The 20,392-nt window shown below is 36.1% G+C and overlaps 2 protein-coding genes across 2 annotated transcripts; both read left to right on the top strand.

The window, feature by feature from the left end:
- The first annotated feature begins 7,942 nt into the window (after positions 1-7,942).
- Positions 7,943-11,391, top strand: LOC132187966 (uncharacterized). The gene is made up of 4 exons (XM_059602388.1): positions 7,943-7,975; positions 8,065-8,195; positions 9,984-10,968; positions 11,059-11,391. Exons 1-4 carry the CDS (start codon positions 7,943-7,945, stop codon positions 11,389-11,391), a joined length of 1,482 nt encoding a protein of 493 aa, XP_059458371.1.
- Positions 11,392-11,469: 78 nt separating this feature from the next.
- On the top strand, positions 11,470-12,381 carry LOC132187967 (uncharacterized). Its single transcript, XM_059602389.1, has one exon. The coding sequence runs from the start codon at positions 11,470-11,472 to the stop codon at positions 12,379-12,381; it is 912 nt and encodes a 303-aa protein (XP_059458372.1).
- The last annotated feature ends 8,011 nt before the right edge of the window (positions 12,382-20,392 follow it).

A 20,392-nucleotide genomic window follows, 5' to 3' on the forward strand; every position in this document is an offset into this window, starting at 1 on the left:
AAAGGTCACAAATCTGGACGAATCTTATTCCGATTTCAGACTTCTATTTTGACTGGGAGATAGACCTCCAAATTATCTAGGTTTAATAGGGTTTCTAGGACTTCCCTAAGCCTATAAATAGACTTATTTGCATTCAAGAAAAGATACTGAATTTCAGAGAGTAAAATTTTATAGTTTTTCTCTTTTTAGTTTAGTTTTCTTTAGATTTAGGTTTTATTTTTATGTGGAGCTAAATTCTCAACTAAGGTTGGGGATGAAGCCTCACTGATGAAGAACATCAATACTTTCATGTAAGTTTTTATTTATCTAATTTTATTAGGTTTAATATCTCAATTGTTTTACTTCTTTTCAATGTGTGGAGTGATTCTTAGATATCTTTTGTGATTCAAGGATACACTTGATGATTTAAGATAGTTTCACATAATTGATTGCTTCATTTTATTTTCCTAAATAATTGGATATCCCTTGTGATTTGTTCTACGGATACATTTGATGATTTAATTGGTATTGGATTCCTCTTGTGATTTGTGCAATGAATGGATACATGGGATAGTTTTGATTAATTGTTTGAAGCATAGTAAAATATATCTAAGATTTTAATTGTGAGACCTTCAGATTAATATTGATAAACATAGAAGTATGTTGTTATGATTCGATGATTGTGAATTCTCAAACCTTAGTCTTTTATCTCTTAGTTTATGTTTGTCTTTTAATTTCAAAAATCAAAATCCAAAACTTTTTTGGAACTAGATTAGGATTTAATTAGTTTAGATTTAAATTGTTCTTTCAAAAATACAATTCTCTGTGGGTTAGACCTCGCACTCGCAATCCATTAAACTACAATCGATTCGTGCACTTGTGAGTTAAATAAATTTGCACAACAAGTTTTTGGCGCCGTTGCCGGGTAATTATTTATTTTTTAAAACCAATTTATTTCTAAATTAGTTTTATTCTTCTACTAGTTATAATTAGGATTTTATTTTTCTGCAATTTGTTTTGTTTTATTCGTGTTACTAATAAAAAAAAAAAAAAAAAAGATCTTCTTGTTGTTCTTTGTTTTGTTTGGCTTGTGTTACAGTTCTGCCGCAGCATCTTCTGCACATTAGTGCGATCGAGCGCACTCACAGCATAGGCAGCAACTGCAGTAGTTCTGTAGATATTTGCCAAAAAAAATTATTTTTGTCTTTTTTCTGAGTTTTTAAATTTTAGTTTTATTTTATTTTTTGTTAGTTAGTCGGTTTTTTTGTTTTAGTTTATTTTATTTAAAACTAAAAAAAATAATAAATTTTTTAAAAAAAATTGGTTAATGTTTTATGCGGGATATCTGCATGCTAAAAAGTGAGGGGGAAGCATGAATTTTCATTTTAATGATTTTAATGCATCTCATAGTTATAAGACACCAGCTCCTACCAACTACCCTCAAATTTTTTACCCACATAATCCATGTTCATATTGTTCTAATCCTTATCATCATTATAGTGATTGTCCATCATGGGGACAAGCTTCTAATTTTTCATATGAGCAAATGAACATCAGTTTCTCCAATCCAGGGTTTGATTCAAATTCCAATTATTACAACCCGGACTGGAGCAACCAATCTAATTTCTCATGGTCAGCTCAAGCTACAAGAAATTATGCTCACCAATTTGGTGAATTGCACCATTCAGAATATCCGCAGTTCGATCATCAAGCTCAACCTCTTGTTTATCAGTCTACCACTCAAGTGCCACAGCCTCCACCACAATCATCACTGGAAGCCATGATGAAAACATTAATAGAAAAAGTCGACCAGTCCAACTCCCAAGCTATACAAGAGCTAAAAGATTTCACCAAACAAACCCTACAAGAAGTGGGTCAAGAGCTCAAAGATGCAAATACTCATGCTACCGTAGGGATGGAAGAATGGATTGGCCAGAATGAAAATGAACGCCCATCTGAACATCAACTTGACCAAATGACTCAATATTGGGACAATGAGAGCATAGAGGATAACAATAAAGAAGAAGAGTTTCAAAGTCAGTTGAAGGCTCAAGGACACTACATGATTGATGAGGATGAGTCCAGAAATTCTTATCATGAGCATGTCCAAGCCACCTCCAACTTTGAAAGAGAGGAAAGTGCTACAAGAAATTATCTTCCTAAAGATGAGAAAATTGTGGATAACAAAGATGAGCACGCAGAGCAAGTTGAGCATGCTCAAGTCACCACCACGCTTGAGAGTGAGAAAATTGTTGATAACATTGAGGAGGAAAAAAGAAGAAGAAGAAGTTGAGCACCCTGAGCAAATTGAGCACCATGAGAACAGTGAGCCCCCAACAAATCCTGATCTGCCCAGTGACATGGAAGTGAGTACTAAAGCTCATGCCTGCATCACTGTCCCTCTTAAGACACATCAAGAGCCCAAAGCTTCATCGCCTAAATGTCTCAAAGAGCCATCTTATATCAAGATACTCAAGGACTTGTACACACAAGCACACAATTCTAGGAACCACTTTCCTAAGAAGATCCTTTGAAGCAAACTAGTCTACATAAGATGGCAACACATCCTTCCAGAGTGCTATGAAGTTTTGAAGAAAAATGGGTGGAAGGGATTGGTTGGACACCCGTATGATCGGGGAAAGCGCTGCAAAGTTTTTTCCTCCAGTTTATTTTCTGCACTTCACTCCACAAATTCTTTCTTTCCTTTTTCATTATATTGCATTTCTTTTTATTTGTTTTTGTTTCTAACAACAATTAATCTTTTGATGTTTTGTTTCTGTGAAAAAATATTGATGTTAGTTTTCGTTGACAAGTGTTTTGGTGTTTAAGTCTGGGGGACGCCCTAGCCTTGTTCACACTCAGACTTCCTTACTTTCGGTAATGTATTTCTATACTACACATTGAGGGCAATGTGTAATTTAAGTTTGGGGGTATGGAAAAACACATTGTCTGTTTATTTTTGTTCTTATTTGTTTATTTTTATTTGTCATTTTGTCTTAAAAAAATTTTTAAAAAAAAAAAAAAATTGTGCTATGATGTTGTCAAGTTTGAGTTAAACTGTAACTGTGATTTGCATTTCATTAGCTTGTTTAAAGGGTTGAACACATCATTATGTCATTAGAAGTTTGAGTCATTTGACTTATTTTTGAGTAAAAGAGATTTCACTTGTTTTGAGATAAATTTTTATGGCACATTAGCATGTTTTCTGTGAGGTATGATGTTTGAGCTTAAGCTTGTTCTCTTTGAGATTTGTTAGATGACCTATTGATGAATAACCATTGGCTTGCAAGATATTAAAAAAAAAAATTAAAAAAAAAAAAAAAAAGATCATGTTGAATTTTCCGCTAAGTAACCGGACCTCTTGCCTCATTAAGCATTGAGTGTTCGCGTCAAAAGGTGTGAAATTCAGTGTTGATTTATGATATGGCTAATCTGACTTCGTAGCCTTTTTGACTTAAGCTAATAAGCTCTTAGAGATGTATTACATCTAATGCCCTAAAGCCACCTGGCTTGGGAGTCATTGGCCTAACATTTGTTACATGGGTCAATTAGAAAGCTTAAGGGAGTTAGACATTGTAGAGCCTGTAAAAATAAAAAAAATAAAAAATGCATATCTTGCCTTGGTTTTTTCATTTGGTAGGGATTCTTACAAATTTTATGGAACTTATTTTGAGTTTAAGCTGAAAGCTTCATGATTGTATGCTAATTACACTTTACACTTTTCAGAACATATGAGGTCTCAATTGTCCATTTATGAGTGATTTGATTATGGATTTTCTTTTAACTGTGATGATGGTGTTTGTCTTTTTAAGTTTCCTCATGAATAGGAACCATAGTTTATGTGAAATTTCTTTCTTGTTAACAACATAGTGCTACAATGTTTGTGGGTATCATTCCTGTTAAGCCCTCACGAGACTTCACTCGTCTACTAGGGATGCCTAGGGGTATAAAAGGCTTGTTGCATATGCTCAATGCGATCGTCTCTCCCACGAAAGAGGATTTATGTTTCTTACTTTTATTTTATTTTTCGTTTTGTTTTGCTATGGGACTAGCAAAATGTAAGTTTGGGGGTGTTTGATAAGTGCCAAATATTGCATACTTTGACCCCTTTATTTACATTAGTTAATCCCTTAGCTGTGTCATTATTTAATATTTTGTGTTAGTTTTGTGTTTTTAGTATTTTATAGGTCGTTGAAGAAAAATAACAGCTTTAAAGGGAAAAATGCGAAGTTTGGAAGAAAGCATACTTTGAGAAGACCTAGATGATGTGGTTAAGTTCAACCAAATCCAAGAAAGGGTTAAATCGGATTAAAGATCAAATTGGATTAAAGATCAGATTGGATAAGATTTCAGATCGGATTCAAATTCAGATTCTGTACATGTCTCAGTATTTTGACCATAACCTTCGACTCAAATATCAGATTAAAGTGATTCAAGTGTCGTTGGAAAGATAACTCAAAATACTACAATTCGTTGTGAAATAGGATTTTCCTAATTCGGACGTTTACTATGCCAAAATCACCCTGTAATAAAAGGTCACAAATCTGAACGAATCCTATTCCGATTTCAGACTTCTATTTTAACTGGGAGACAAACCTCCGAATTATCTAGGTTTAATTGGGCTTCTAGGACTTCCCAAAGCCTATAAATAGATTTCTTTACATTCAAGAAAAGATATAAAATTTCAGATAGCAAAATTCTATAGTTTTTCTCTTTTTAGTTTAGGTTTTCTTTAGATTTAGGTTTTATTTTTATGTGGAGCTAAATTCCCAACTAAGGTTGGGGATGAAGCCTCACCGATGAAGAGCATCAATACTTTCATGTAAGTCTTTATTTATCTGATTTTATTGGATTTAATATCTCAATTGTTTTACTTTTTTTCAATGTGCGGAGTGATTCTTGAATATCTTTTGTGATTCAAGGATACACTTGATGATTTAAGATAATTTCACATAATTGATTGCTTGATTTTATTTGCCTAAATAATTGGATATCCCTTGTGATTTGTTCTACGGATACATTTGGTGTTTCAATTAAGATTGGATATCTTTTGTGATTTACAGATACATTTGATGATTTAATTGATATTGGATTCCGCTTATGATTTGTGCAATGAATGGATACATGTGATAGTTTTTATTAATTGTTAGAAGCATAGTAAAACATATCTAAGATTTTAATTGTGAGAACTTCAGATTGATATTGATAAACATGGAAGTATGTTGTTATGATTTGATGACTGTAAATTCTCAAACCTTAGTCTTTTATCTCTTAGTTTATTTTAATTAGTTTATGTTTGTCTTTTAATTTCAAAAATCAAAATTCAAAACCTTTTTGGAACTAGATTAGGATTTAATTAGTTTAAATTTAAATTGTTCTTTCAAAAATACAATTCTATGTGGGTTCGACCTCGCACTTGCAATCCATTAAACTACAATAGATTCGTGTACTTGCGAGTTAAATAAATTTGCACAACATGGGTCACAATACAGGTGCGTTAGATCCACCAGTGAACCCACGGGTCAAGAATTGTTTTTTTTTTTAAATAATTATTTTTTAATAAAAACTAATGGTATTTTAGGAATTTCACACCCCTCCGTTAGGATTTACTGTTAAATCCTAACAGAAGGGGGAAAGTTGAAGGAAATCAAAGTTGGCTACACCAAAGTGAGAGATTTTGAATGTTGGGGGGTGTTTGCAAAAGATGCGAAAGTTCATGGGGGGTAAGTGAAGTTTCACCCTATTTTTTATTTAATCAATTAATCCTTATAACGTACTTATTTATTGCATGTTACCCCCTTCATGGAATCATTCCGTAGTTGAACCAAAGTCTATGAACTGTTCCACCGGTGAACCCACGGGTCAAGAATTGTTTTTTTTTTAAATAATTATTTTTTAATAAAAACTAATGGTATTTTAGGAATTTCACACCCCTCCGTTAGGATTTACTGTTAAATCCTAACGGAAGTGGAAAAGTTAAAGGAAATCAAAGTTGGCTACACCAAAGTGAGAGATTTTGAATGTTGGGGGGGTGTTTGCAAAAGGCACGAAAGTTCATAGGGGGTAAGTGAAGTTTCCCTTATTTTTTATTTAATCAATTAATCCTTATAACTTACTTATTTATTGCATGTTATCCATTCATGGAATCATTCCGTAGTTGAACCAAAGTCTATGAATCGTCACTTTGTTCACTACCCCTTTTCCTTGAGTCATTTATTTAAATTCATGATTACTAGCTAGTGTGCTCGATCACACTGGTACGCTCAATCACCCTGGAATGGGCGCTCGAGTGCACCTCCGTTGACAGCACAGGAACCGCAGAAAACTAGAAAACCAAAAAATAAAACTTAAAAAAAAAATTAAAAAAAAATTCTAAACAAAATTAATCAATCCTCGGAAACGGCGCCAAAAACTTGTTGTGTAAATATCTACCTAAATTAATAGACGAATAAATGTACGTTTTATTCATAGTTGCACAAGATCAAAACAGTAGTATAGGGTGCAAGTACGAGATCATTCCCCCGAGGATTGGTATAAACTATGCTTAAAATTAATTTCATGATTAAAACAAGGTAAAAGGTTGATTTTTGATTTAATAAAGATAAAAGGGTAGGGCTTTGATATCCACCACTAATCATACTCAAGTAATATAACAATATGTCAATGTTCCAATCATATCAAGATTACTTAATGTTTACCAACCTAAGGACATGGATGTCTACTCCTTAAGCTATTGATCTCCCTGAGTAACGAATTAGGCATGAGTGTTTACTCTAATTCTTTTCTTTTTCAAAGGATTTAGGATGGGTGTCTACTAAGTTGTTCTTTGAAAAAACATAAATTTATGCAAACCAATAAACACATGAGGCCTAAGGCATGGGTGTCTACTCCCAGTTTCCCATGTTGATTAACCCAAAAACCCCAATGACAAGATTCCTTGTTACTCTATTAAGCCCAGGACTCAATCATCCAAATTGACTTAAATAACTAATCCATATCACATGCATATGTTGGCCAAGCACATTCATATGAGGAATTCAATAAAGTAGGAAATAATCAAGTTAAGCATCACAATATGATTGTAGCAAAGGCACCAATATTGAAATATTAAAGAAAAATGATTAGGGCTTCAATTTAGCCCTACTAAAGTATTTAGTTACGCATAATTTTGATGCTAATCATTTTCATAAGAAAATAAAAAGGAAAAGAATAATCCCGAGAAACGCTTCTTGAAGTAGCCTCCAATTCCTCTCTCCAAGATTGTGTATTTTTTTTGCAGGCTTAAAGGTCTATTTATAGGATTAGAAAGACCCTATAAACCGTAAGAATCCTAGAAAAATCGTACTTCAATTTCCTAGTCAAATTAGGAAGCAATCCAAGAACAAATTAGAATAGGATTCGTCTAAATTTGAGTTCATATATTGCGGGACGATTTTGGCATAGCAAACATCCGAATTAAGAAAATCCTATTTCACAATGATTTGTATTATTTTGAGTTAGCTTTCCAATGCCACTCATTTCACCTTAATACAATACTTGATCTGAAAGTTATGGTCAAAATACTGAGACATGTGCAGAATCCAAATTTGAATCCAATCCGATTTTGACTCTGGTTAGAAAAATTCCTATTGAATCATTTCCTTGATATGATTAAACTTAACCACATCATATAGGTCCTCTACTATGATTGGTAAAGCCGAACCATATCCTCTAGGTCTTCTCAAAGTGTGCTTTAAGCCCGAAACTTTTCAGAAATACTTCTTTTTCTTCAAAAACCTAAAAATTGACAGAAAACACAAAAACGAATCAAAACATCACAAAATAATAAGACTAAGAGATTAACATATGTAAATAAGAGGCTAAAATATATATATATTATCACTTATCAGAGGGTGTGGTCCAGCTATTTGCCACTGTAGCCCGACACTTTTGGCTTCGAAGGAACTCATATGTGTTTGGGGGAATGTTGACTACACCTGCTGTGGTGGTGCAACAGGTGAATGATCATATGGAGGCTTTTGATAGGCAGAACAGGGGTGGAACACTGGGCAATTGCTAAGAACTCAAGCAATCCTCAAATGGCAGAAATCGCCTCAAGGCTTCTTCAAACTCAACTGGGACGTTTCTCTTAATGTGAAGCGGCAACAAATGGGAATGGGGATTGCAGTCCAGGATCATGATGATGGCTTGTTGGCCTCCTTTCGTGCTACAATGGAGTACATCAATGACGCAGCCACTGCAAACACTACAAAAAAACTAATTTTTCTTGAATGGGATTTATTGATATGTTAAGCCCCTTCACACGCCAGTAAAGTTTATTGACGTGGCGTTCTTGACGTGTGCTCAACGTTAAAAATATGAGTGTCACTAAATGGGATTTCTTGACCTGTGACTGTCTGCCACGTCATTAATTCTTGACGTGTCAAAACTAACACGTCAATAAATTATTGATGTGCCAGAAATTGACATGTCAATAAATTTGTTGACGAGTCAATTTCAAAACGTCACTAAAGTTTAGAAATTATTAAAAAAAAAAATTAATTGTTTTCACCATCATCACTTTCTCTCTCTCCGGAGAAAGAGAATGAGAACCTTTCATTGGAGAAACGAAGGGATCCCTTCGTTTCTCCAGCTGAAACGAAGGGAGAGAGAGAGAGAGAATGGCCAGCACGCCATTCTCTCCTTTTCTCACTCTCTCTCTCTCTTCTTTTCTCCATTTTCGGTACATTTGCTGGAATAGGAATCACCCAGAAAAATTCCCCAACAAAATCTGGATAAACCTGAAAAAATAAAAAATAAAAATCATACCCAAAAAATCACAAAAAATCAGACCCAAACCAACCAGAAAAATCAGACCCAAAAAATCTTCAAAAACCCAAATCCTCTCAGACAGAGACGGAGGAAGGGGAGGGCCGGTGTAGGCCAGGGCCCTCCCTCAATTTTGCAAGAAAAAAATTTTAGCAAGAAAAAAAAAAAAAAAAAAAAAACTAATTTAGGCCCATTGGCCCTGTCCAATATATTTTTTTGGCCCTATCCAATATATTTTTTGGCCCTGCCCAATCAATTTTTTGGCCCTAGATTTTTTGTTTGGGCTTATAGCCATAAACCCATTCAAACACACAGAAGAGTTGTCGATTGCAGAAGGAAAATCCCGATATTGCAGTAGAATGAAAAAAAAAAAAAGAATAAAATAAAAACTTGAAAATCGCTATTGCAAACCTTGATCTTTCAGTATCCTCTGTAGTCTCAAAGAAGTAGAAAGAACTTCACTTGAACTTGAAGTCTTGATCTCCGGCACCGGCAGGCGGCAGCCGCGGCAATAGATATTATAGATTGTGAGTTTTGAAAACCCTAACTCCAATTTGTATGCTTGCTTTACTTCACCCAGAAATTGTATTCACCAATCACCATTGTAGTCTGTTCACAACCCACAAGAGCTGGATTTAGGCAGTATCTGCAACCTGTGCTTCTTGCCTCTTGCCTCTTGGCACTTCTTGCGCTATGCTCTGTCACTGTTCTTTATGTTTTCTCTTCTTGGGTTTCTTGAATTTCAGTGGATTTGAATTTTGAATGCGGTTAAATGATGTGAATGAGGGTTGAGAGAGAGAGAAAAGGGTTATGCTTGTTGGGAATGGGTTATTCTTTGATTCACTGATTGGTTTTTGTTTCTTTTCTCTTCTTTTTTGGCAATTTCAAAGATTGTACAATTATTTTTCCAAGTAAAATTCTATTTGTAATTGTATGAGTTTGAGAAACAGTGAAAAAGAGACATGTATGGGTTTGAGAAACAGTGAAAAAGAGACATTCAAGTTGCATGTTCCAAGGTTATTAAATATGGTTATTTCGATATTATGGTTATTAAATATTGAGAATATTGGTTGTTAGAATTTAAACATTTAATTGGAGAATTTGATACATAAAAGCTATTTTATTTTACATAATGACCATGTAAATTTATTTGTAGATGATGGGAAAGCCAAATACAATACTTGAACTTTTCAAAGGAAAAATGCACAAAGTTCAAATGCCAATGTTGGTGATACATCATCGCCAACTTCTGATATCCCAATTTATGAAAATTCTCCTAAAAAACCTCGGAGAGTTGATGCCAATCAATTTGATATTAGTTCATTGGAGTATGATCCTGGATTGCGTCGTCAGATATGGGATAATGATGTTAATCAACGAGATGAAATTCGAAGAGCTTACATTAAAGCTGGTCCGTACCGACGTAATATCTCAAAGTACCCAAAATCTGGACAAGCAAATCACCTTCGTAGCTTTCAACCTTCGTGGTTCCTGCTATTTCCTACATGGCTTGAATATTCACCTGATAAAGATGCACCTTTTTGTCTTCCATGCTTCCTCTTTAGTAAGCCATCGGGGCATCCTACGCAACGTGTATTCACTATAGATGGATTTAAGAATTGGAAGAGAGTTAGAGATGGAAAACATTGTGCATTTCTCAATCATATAGGGAAAGATCCTAATTCATTTCACATAATTGCTGAGAGGTCATATGAAGACTTGAAGAACCAATCTCAACATATACAAAATGTGTTTGAAAAAGCCACTTCTGAACAAATTGCAAACAATCGACTGCAGTTGAAAGCCTCAATTGATGCTGTTCGAATGCTTGCATTTCAAGGTGTTGCTTTTAGAGGTTGGGATGAAAGTGTGAGTTCAAAGAATCATGGAAATTTTCTTGAAATATTAGATTTGACGGTTTCATATAATGAACAGATTGCTGAAGTGATAGTTAAAGTTCCAAAGAATGCCTCTTACACATCACCAACGATACAAAAAGAAATTTTACATGTTTTTTCAACCAAAGTGAAAGAGGCAATCCGTGATGAAATTGGTGATGCAAGGTTTTGCATAATTGTTGATGAAGCTCGTGATGAGTCAATGAAAGAGCAAATGGCTATAGTTTTAAGATTTGTTGACAAAAATGGCTTCGTGCAAGAACATTTTTTTGGGCTTGTTCATGTCTCTGATACTATGGCATTAACCCTAAAAAAATGTATATATTTTGTATTGTCTCAACATAGACTAGATATTCAAAACATTTGAGGGTAGGGAAACGACGGTGCAAGTAACATGCGAGGTGAGTTGAATGGGTTACAAGCTTTGGTTTCAAATGATTGTCCATATGCCTACTACATTCATTGTTTTGCACATCGTTTGCAATTGGCATTAGTTGCAGCATCAAAAGAAGTTATTTCCATTCATCAATTTTTTACCAATTTGAGTTCTATTGTCAATATTGTTTGTGCTTCATGCAATCGATTTGAAGAATTGTGGGTTGCTCAAGCTGCTGAAAATCCTTACATGATTGAAATTGATGAGATTGAGACTGGAAGGGGACTTAATCAAATTAGTACTTTACAACGGGCTGCAGATACTCGTTAGAGTTCTCATTTGAGATCAGTTTCTAACTTAATCAAAAATTTTAGTCCAGCTTGTGAAGTTATTATTAAACTCATTGATATGGGAACTACTTCTTCCCATCGAGCAGAAGCAGATTCAGTTCATCAGGTAATGACTTCATTTGAATTTGAATTCATCTTACATCTCATGAAAGAAACTATGCAGATTACCGATCATCTATGTCAAGCTTTACAATCCAAATCAAAAGATATTTTAAGTGCCATGCATCTTGTTTCATCCACTAAAGCGTGTATTCAACAATATAGAGATGAAAAATGGGATGTTTTACTTGCCAATGTGAAATCGTTTTGCAATAAACGCAACATAGATGTTCCAGATATGAATGCTCGTTATGTTGCGAGACGAGGTCAAGCTCGCCATCAACAAGCCGACTTTACAATTGAGCATCATTATCGAGTGGATATTTTTTGTGCCGCAATAGATTCTCAATTGCAAGAATTAAATCGCCGGTTTAGTGAGGATGCAGTAGAGTTGCTTATTCTCGGCTCAGCTCTTGATCCTCGAGTTGCTCGTGCTTCTTTTAGAATTGATGATATATGTCGGTTGGTAAACAAGTTTTATCTGCAAGACTTTACCGATCATGAAAAAGAACAGTTGGAAATAGAACTTCACCATTATGAGCACAATGTAGTTCAACATGCAAGTTTCCAAGGATTGTCAAATATTTCTGAATTGTGCCAATGGTTGGTTAGAACCAGAAAATCAACTATCTATCAACTTGTTTTCCGAGTTGTTGTACTTTTGCTTACTCTTCCTGTTTCTACCGCAATTACAGAACGAGCATTTTTAGCTATGAAAATTGTCAAAACTAGGCTTCGCAACAAAATTGAAGATGAGTTTCTAACAGATTCTCTGATGTTGTACATCGAAAGAGAAATTGCTACGACATTTAGTACAGATTCAATCATTGATGGTTTTCGGGATATGAAAAAACGAAAGGTTCCATTTTGATAGGTGTTTGAGCTGAAATTTGAAATGTATTATGAAACAATTATTTATATTTCTTTTTTTGGTTTATTTTTTTCATTAAAACTGAATTGATGTCAATTTTGTTCTTACATATTAATTTGATCTTCAATCTTAATGTAGTTTTCATTCATGCTTTCACCATTACTTAACTAGTTTAATATATTTTTCATTTCAATTAAAAAATTAAAATTAAAATTAAAATAAAAGGTAATTTATGCCTTAGCCCGGCCCCAGGCCATTGGATTTCCTGGATCTGTCCCTGCTCTCAGACTAAATCATAACCCAGCACACCTATTCACAATCAAAACTAAATATCCTCTAAAGAGATATTGAAATTTTGTGAAGAAAGAAAGAAAAACGAAATATGACGGATGGAAGGCCTTAATTCATGTAAAGGTTTCGAAGGGTTTCATAAATAGGAGTGTTGGTGGCCATACATAAACAAAATCAAATAACAAAAAGCTACTAGAATTTCATCAAACAAACACCCATTTGTCTCCTCCAAAAATATCACAACAAATCCTCTCAAACCAAACACACAATCGACCACTCGCACCCAAAATCCGCAAAGCATGGGAAACAGGGGAGGGGATATCCACAAAACGGGAGACCGGAGAGCGAGAGAGAAAGAGATAGAGAGAGGAGCTTACTGTGGTCTGCCGAAAGAGAGATGCGAACTTGGATCTGCTGAGAGAGAGACAACGAGCTCGAGAGGTGGGGACTAGGCGTGTAGAGGGAGCTGGCCAGGAATAAAAGAGAGAGAGAAGAGGGAGCTGGCCAGAAATGGGGAGTACTGGGCATGCAAAGAGAAGAGGGATAATGAGAGAGGAGAGAGAGTGTGGGGGACCAAATAAAAGAAGAGGGAAAAAGTTGAATTAAGAGAGATCTCCCACACATTTTTTAATGACGTGCCAACATTTAACACGTCAAGAAATTATTGATGTGTCACATATAACACGTTAAGATTTTTTATTTTTTATTTTTTGACGTGACAAATGTGACACGTTAAGAAATTCTTGACATGTTACATTTGACACGTCAAGAAAATACATTGAAAATACTAAGAGAAAAAAATGATATGATTACTTATTTTTTTAAAAATACTATTCGAATTATTAATTATTATTTATTGACATGTCAAAATGTGACACGTCAATATTTCTTGACGTGTCAAAATGTGACACGTCAATATTTATTGACGTGTCATTTTGACGTGACAAATGTAACACGTCAAGAATAATTATTGACGTGTCACAATTTGTCTCGTCACTAAAGTATATAAAATAATTTTCATAGTCACGTATACTATATTCTATAATTATAAGTTATTACTTATATATATAATAACTTATGATCACCTATAGAATTATAGTTATATATTATATTATATAGCATATATAACATACAGTTACTATTGACATACATATTATATATACTATAATAAATGTTGACTATTGTCTATATATATTATATACTAGACTATTAATAGTAATTTTTTTTCCCTATGTAACTGCTAATAGTAGTTACTCACATTTGAACTAGATAACTAGAGAATATCTAGTTAATTATAGTAGATGGGTATTTTTGTCCCCTTAAAAAGTAAAAAGAAAAAAATACTCTTCTAATATAATTAATTGGATATTCTCCAGTTCATTAGAACTAGACAGGACTTCAACCATATTAAATGCTCTCAACTACTTACGTAGAAGAGGACACAAGGAGAATACTAGAAGAGCACCTAGCATAAGCAAGTAGTTTGAGTAATCAGCGATCTATATATGGGCCTTGAATTTAAGGCTACAAGAGAGCTCCTTCTCTCTCTGGACTCATCCTTTCTCTTTAGGTTTTTCTCAAGCAAAAGGTGGCAAAAATAGGGTTTAAGGAGCATAAGGATCTATCTAAAGGCATGCAAGATCACTCACAAGGGCTAAGGTGCCAAACGTTTTTTTTTAAAAAAAACTCTTCAGATAAACATCGATCGTTCGAATACAACTTCAAACGTTTTGCAAGAAAGGAAATTCTTAAAAAGTCCAAGATCTCACACTTTACAAATTGAGAACATACTGTAACACCCCCAAATCTGGCCTTGACTAGTCTGGTAGGTTTATTGGCAATTATCCCAATTTAGCTAACTGGTATCTAATTGGGGAACCACCCCTCTAAACAAAATCAGGACAAATGCATAGGAATGTGAAATAAATATAAGGAATCTAATAACCATAATAAAAACATATATTATATTCGATTATAGACATGTAGTAATTAATAGGAATACAATTAATTTGATCAAACCTAATATCAACATGTAGGTCTCAATCTTAACTTAATAAATCCGAAGTGGCAATCTCGCCACTGTCCTCTTCCAAGGAAGAGGTTTCTTACAAGATGTAATAACCATATAAGTCTAAAGACTTAGTAAGTAAACCTCACAGTTGAGCATGACATGTGTCAATTATGGATGAGCAGAAATAAACGTGTAGTTTGACAAGCATTTAAAGAGGTGTTATCTCTGTTAATACACCAAAAAAATATCATTTTATTTGAAATAAAGAGATGTACTTCCAGCGGCAATCGCCTATGGGTTTTAATGTAGAAAACTAAAGATTTAATAGGTTGTAACTATTATGTATGGTCTACCCTATATATTACCCATTCTCAGTAGGGGCGCTATCCCAAGGAACCTATAATAAAATGTCGATGCCTCGTCCATTGTACGCTACTGTTCATATACTAGCATCCCGACTGAGTCCAACCTCGGGTGGCCCACACTACTAATAATGTACATCCTATAGTGACCCGTGAATTATGGTTGCGCCAGTCATGAAACAACCATTGAATCCAAGGCCCATATATCACATATACACACATTTGACTATAGAATCAAGTGTATATAGTAAGTTCATGGCCATTATACCGCATGTATCGGTATACTATATCATACGATGCATCTTATTAACCAATTATTAAGATAGTTACCAAGTTATACAAAAGTAGGCATGCTCATATCATACGCATGCTCAGTCAGCTCACATATCACACGTTTTAAGGAAAAGAGTTGTAAGTGTTTACTTACCTCATACACCCACTTGAGTCGATCGACATCTCGAAACATTGCTATCTTTATTCGTAGTGCTGGCAGATTCACTAATGGCACAAAAATGTCCTAGTTGATCACTCTTAGCTAAAAGGTAAAAAAAAAAAAATCCTATTTTCATGCATTTTGGGTTATGAGCGAACATTCTATTCAAGAGGCGAACGTTTAGACACGAGGGAGAACATTCTACCAGAGTAAAAAATGTATAGTTTGGGGCTTCTATTATAAGGTTACCATGCAAAAACTACACTCTAGGCTGTAAACAAGTTCATGCACATATAGTGAAGCATAACACACGAGAAAACCAAGAAGTAAGTGAGCGTTTCTAAAACGTTTTTGAAAACCTCTATTTTCTTCCAAGGAAAATTGTTCACAAGTTACAACACCTTTTAAAAGCTTGAAGGAAGTAAATATTATAACAAGACAACATGAAAACTGAATAAAAGTTTCAGGGTTACCTTGAAGTTCGCAAAATCTCTCCCCAAAGCTTGATTTGTCCTCTCTAAAACTCTTCTCTCACTTTAAAGCTAGGGTTTCTGGTGTCAAGGGTGGTTGAGGGGCGAGAGAGGATATTTATAGGGGTATGGGGCTTGTCTCATGTTGAAAAGGTGGAGAATTGGTTAAAAATGCTCTTCATATTGTCACCGAACATTTGGTACTATGGCCGAAAATTCGGTGTACTATTACACAATAGTTTTAGGGTTGTAGGTGGAACGATTGGTCAATACTCAGTGGATCAAATTTTGGTCAAACGAATGTTTAGGAGGGTCCCGTCCTGAACGTTCGCACTAAAGACATGGGTGAATGTTTGGTGATCCCCCACTGAACGTTCAGCCAGAAAGTTGGATTTGGGTTTTTAGGGCAAATTTTAGGCAAATGCTTGGTTTAGGCTATGGCATACTCTAGAGGGTTAAAAATGACTATGCTTAAGCAAAATGGTTCATTATTGGGATAGTTACCTCTCGGAAACTCAGGGCATCACACATACCATAACATCCTTAAGTTATAATTAGAGTGTACTTAATTGTAATAAGTGTTCAAGGTATTAAACCTCTCAAGGACTTGTCCTTCATTTACAGCTTATAGAAGACTTGTCTTCTTGTTTACTACTAGAGGACTTGTCCCTACTATTCAACTTTTCTCACACCATTCAGCATTTATATTAAGTTAATAGCACTCGAGGACTTGTCCCTTGGCTATGCTGGGAACTTTTCAAAATACATTAATATCTTATTCTCATTTTTTGCATTCTTATTAGGACTTGTTTGGGAAGGATATTCTTCCAAACTTTTTCCAACTTTTTTCTCTTCTTTTAGGTTGATTTGACACCACTAACACTCAACTCAAAATTTTCCAACCAAACTAATAAAAAACATTAAATAAAAATTTTAAAAATCAAGAAAATTAAAACATAAATTAAAAAATATATATATTTAGGGGTGATGGCCGGACCACCCTTAAGAGTCACGGGGGTGGCCGATTCACCCCTAGAGGGTGGATCAGCCACCCTCGAGACCAGTTGGGGGTGGCCGATCCACCTCCCAGAGGGTGGATCAGCTACCCCCGTCAAACTGGGGGTGGCCGAGGCCGAGCCACCTCCCATCAGTTTCGGGGGTTTCGTAACCACCCCCAGAAACCTTGAACCACCCTAATTTTTTTCTAAACATAATCTCAACTCTTTTTTCTCCTCGATATTCGTAATTTTGAGCTAAGTCCAGTAAAATAGAAGAAAAAAAAATCGCACACCCAAACGAGCCTTAATAACTCATTCTTATTTGAACACAATCAAACGTCCATGTGCAACATCATGTCATATGCATAAAAGCAAGCAATCCTTTGTTTTCATAATTATTTATTATTTGGATGAATGTATAGTCCTCCCTAGGGTTTTTTTTTAGAAAAAACCTAGCGGTGAGGGAGCAGTCTTCTATCGACTGCCGAAAGTGAAGGTGTGGGGCGTGGGGGTGATTGTTACGTGGTGAGAATCTTGGCTAACGAACTAGAAGAGTTGTGTGAAAGAATCTCCTTATCTAAAGGAGAGAAGACATGCATAACAATCTGCGAAGGGGAGATAGCTGAAGGACGGGAACGAGGAGAGAGATGTCTGATTGGAAGACTGGGAGGGGAGAGGAAAGCTAACAAAGAAGCGTTCGAAATGGTGTTAACCAGATTATGGAGAATGGCAGGGAGGATAGTTTTCAAGGAGGTGTAAGACAATATGTGGATTTTTGAATTCTCAGACAAAGAAGACAAAAAACGGATTATGGAGGGGAGACCTTGGTCTTTTGATAGGCAGATTCTAATCGTGAATGACCTAGATGGTAGTATCCCACCATCACATGTTCAGTTTACTCATTGTCCATTTTGGGAACAAGTGCACGACATGCCTCTTCTTTGCATGACAAATGAATAGAGGAAAAGATAGGAAAGTCTCTGGGGGAACTTGAAGATGTCGATGTGGCTGGTAATGGAGGAGGATAGGGGAGATGCCTACGGATCTAGGTGATAATTGACCTAAGGGAACCCCTTGAACGTCATTGAGCACTGCTGCTGAATGGAAAATCATATTGGGTGACAATCAAATATGAAAAATTACAACTTTTTTGTTTTAAATGAGGGAGGATTATCCATGCACTTAAAGGTTGTCCGATAAACTCAAACCAGCAGAGAAACCATGATGAAGAGGAGAAAGGATAGGGCTGTGGCTTAGGGCAGATGTGGTAAGGAGGAGTTTCAATGGAGGTGGAGCTTCACGGGGTGGAACGGAGGGATGTGGAGATCACTGGAGGGGGGAGAACATCGTGGTAGCGAGGAGCTGTTGGAGGAAAACACAAATCTGGTAAAAGGCGAATCATGCAGAAACCCTAAGCATTCTGACCATTCAAGGAGGGAGAAGAGTAATGCTTGGCCGGGTACTTGCCTTAGTGAAAATGAGGGGGAGTCAACTGGGGGAACACAAGTTGTCAAAAGCAAGGTGAATGCTAAAGAAGGGAAACTCAACACGGGTCCATACGTGGAGACTTCTAATGGAAGAGGGGGAGATGTAGACAAGGTGGGGACAACAGTGGGGTGACACTAGGTGGATCTACCCAATAAGATAGGCTCACAGAATGCAAAGCAGGCCCATGCTGGAGAACAAGCAACAAAAAATGGACCAGAGATTCGGCTACCTGATGGGTGTGGCCCATTTGTACCCCAAAGCTATGAAATATTGCCTGAAGAGGAGGAGGCAGATGGTATGGTGGGCGATCCCAATCACGTGGATGGTAAATTACATGCAAGTCATACATCAGTAATAGGCAGCTTGGGTCAAGGACAGCCAAATGAACTTCTCCTGGTTGACGAACAATTTACAGAAGTGATGGATTGTGTTTTGGAGGAGGCTATCCAAGGCGGCAGTGGACGTAGAGGGAGTCTAAGAACGTGAAAAAGGCAAGTCAAGGGTGTTCTAGGCAGCAATAATTAGCAAGAGAGTGGCCAAATGACAAGTTCAAAGCGGAAAGCAAGGGTGGGTGAAGGAATTCGAAGCAAGGAGGAGTAATGAAGAAGGGTAAATGGGAGGAAGGGTCACACAGGCAGGAGGTGAATTTATTGGCGGAGGCTGCGGTGCAGCCTTGCCACCCCCAATGATTCTCATAAGCTGGAACTGCCGAAGGCTTGGGAACCCTTGGACAGTTCGAGACCTTTGCCAAATGGTGAAGGAGAAGAAGCCCACCTTATTGTTTCTTATGGAAATGATAAGTAGAAAGCAAAATATGGAGGGATTGTGTGTGAAGCTTGGTTTTGATAGTTTGTTTGTGGTCGACCCTGTAGGTAGGAGTAGGGACTGGCTTTATTTTGGAAGGAAGAGATACACTTGGAAATTCAAAATTATACTAGAAGGCATATTAATGCGGTTGTCACTATGCCTGAAGGGAGGACTCAATGGAAATTTACCGGTTTTTATGGCAATCTAAATACCGCCAAACGAAAGGAATCTTGGGCATTATTAAATCATCTAAAATTTTTCTTCCCTCAACCTTGGCTTTGTGCAGTTGACTTCAATGAAATCACAAGTCCAAGTGAGAAGTTCGGATCGGTTTTAAGAATAGATGGGCAAATGGAGGATTTCCCTACAACTCTAGAAGATTGTCGTCTCTGTGATCTAAGCTATACGGGGTCCAAATATACATGGAATAATGGGAGGGACAATGGGGATTTCACCAAGGAAAGTCTGGATAGAGCAGTGGCTACGAAGGAGTGGTGCAACATGTTTCAAAGTGTGAATGTCTAAGTGTTAGGTGGGTGATCATCTAACCACAAGCCTATCCTAATTGAATGCACCGAGAGGGGGAAGGAAAAATTTAGACGCAATTGGGGTTTCAAATTTGAAGTGAAGTGGATGCTAGATGAGTAATATACATATATTATCAAGGAGGCATGGGTTGATTGCGGTTTTGAAGCTAATCTAGTTGCAGTGGTGTGTTCAAAGTTAGAGCAGTGTCAGGAAGAATTAGCTAGTTGGAAATTTGGTAATGCGGGAATTTGAAAAAGAAAAAAAGCAACTTGAAGAGATGCAATGTATGGAGGAGCCTGAAAACTGCGCTACTATCAAAAAAGTAAAGGAAGAGATCGACTTTATTATGGAACAGGAGGATTATCGATGGAAGCAAAGGGCGAAACAACATTGGCACTCGTATGGAGATTGAAATACAACTTTCTTCCATGCATGGGCTAGTCACATGAGGAAAGTTAATCAAATAAAGAAGATTTTTGACGATGAAGGAAGGGAGTGGAAGAAGCCCAAGGAGATCAACAAGGCCTTTGTTGATTTTTATCAAAAGCTGTTTACATCTGAAGGAGCAAGTGGGGTGGAAAATTGTTTGGATTCAATGGAAGCTAAGGTGACCGCCAAGATGA

This window comes from Corylus avellana, chromosome ca7 (assembly GCF_901000735.1).
Source record: "Corylus avellana chromosome ca7, CavTom2PMs-1.0".
NCBI classification, from domain to species: domain Eukaryota; kingdom Viridiplantae; phylum Streptophyta; class Magnoliopsida; order Fagales; family Betulaceae; genus Corylus; species Corylus avellana.

Excerpts from the sequence above, each read along its gene's own strand:
- LOC132187966 (XM_059602388.1), top strand. The coding sequence starts at position 7,943 with ATGTTGACTACACCTGCTGTGGTGGTGCAACAG. Across the intron at positions 8,196-9,983 it reads TCCTTTCGTGCTACAATGGA|GAAAAATGCACAAAGTTCAA; the intron begins GTACATCAATGA and ends AACTTTTCAAAG. Across the intron at positions 10,969-11,058 it reads ATTTTTTTGGGCTTGTTCAT|GGAAACGACGGTGCAAGTAA; the intron begins GTCTCTGATACT and ends ATTTGAGGGTAG.
- LOC132187967 (XM_059602389.1), top strand. The coding sequence starts at position 11,470 with ATGGGAACTACTTCTTCCCATCGAGCAGAAGCAGATTCAGTTCATCAG.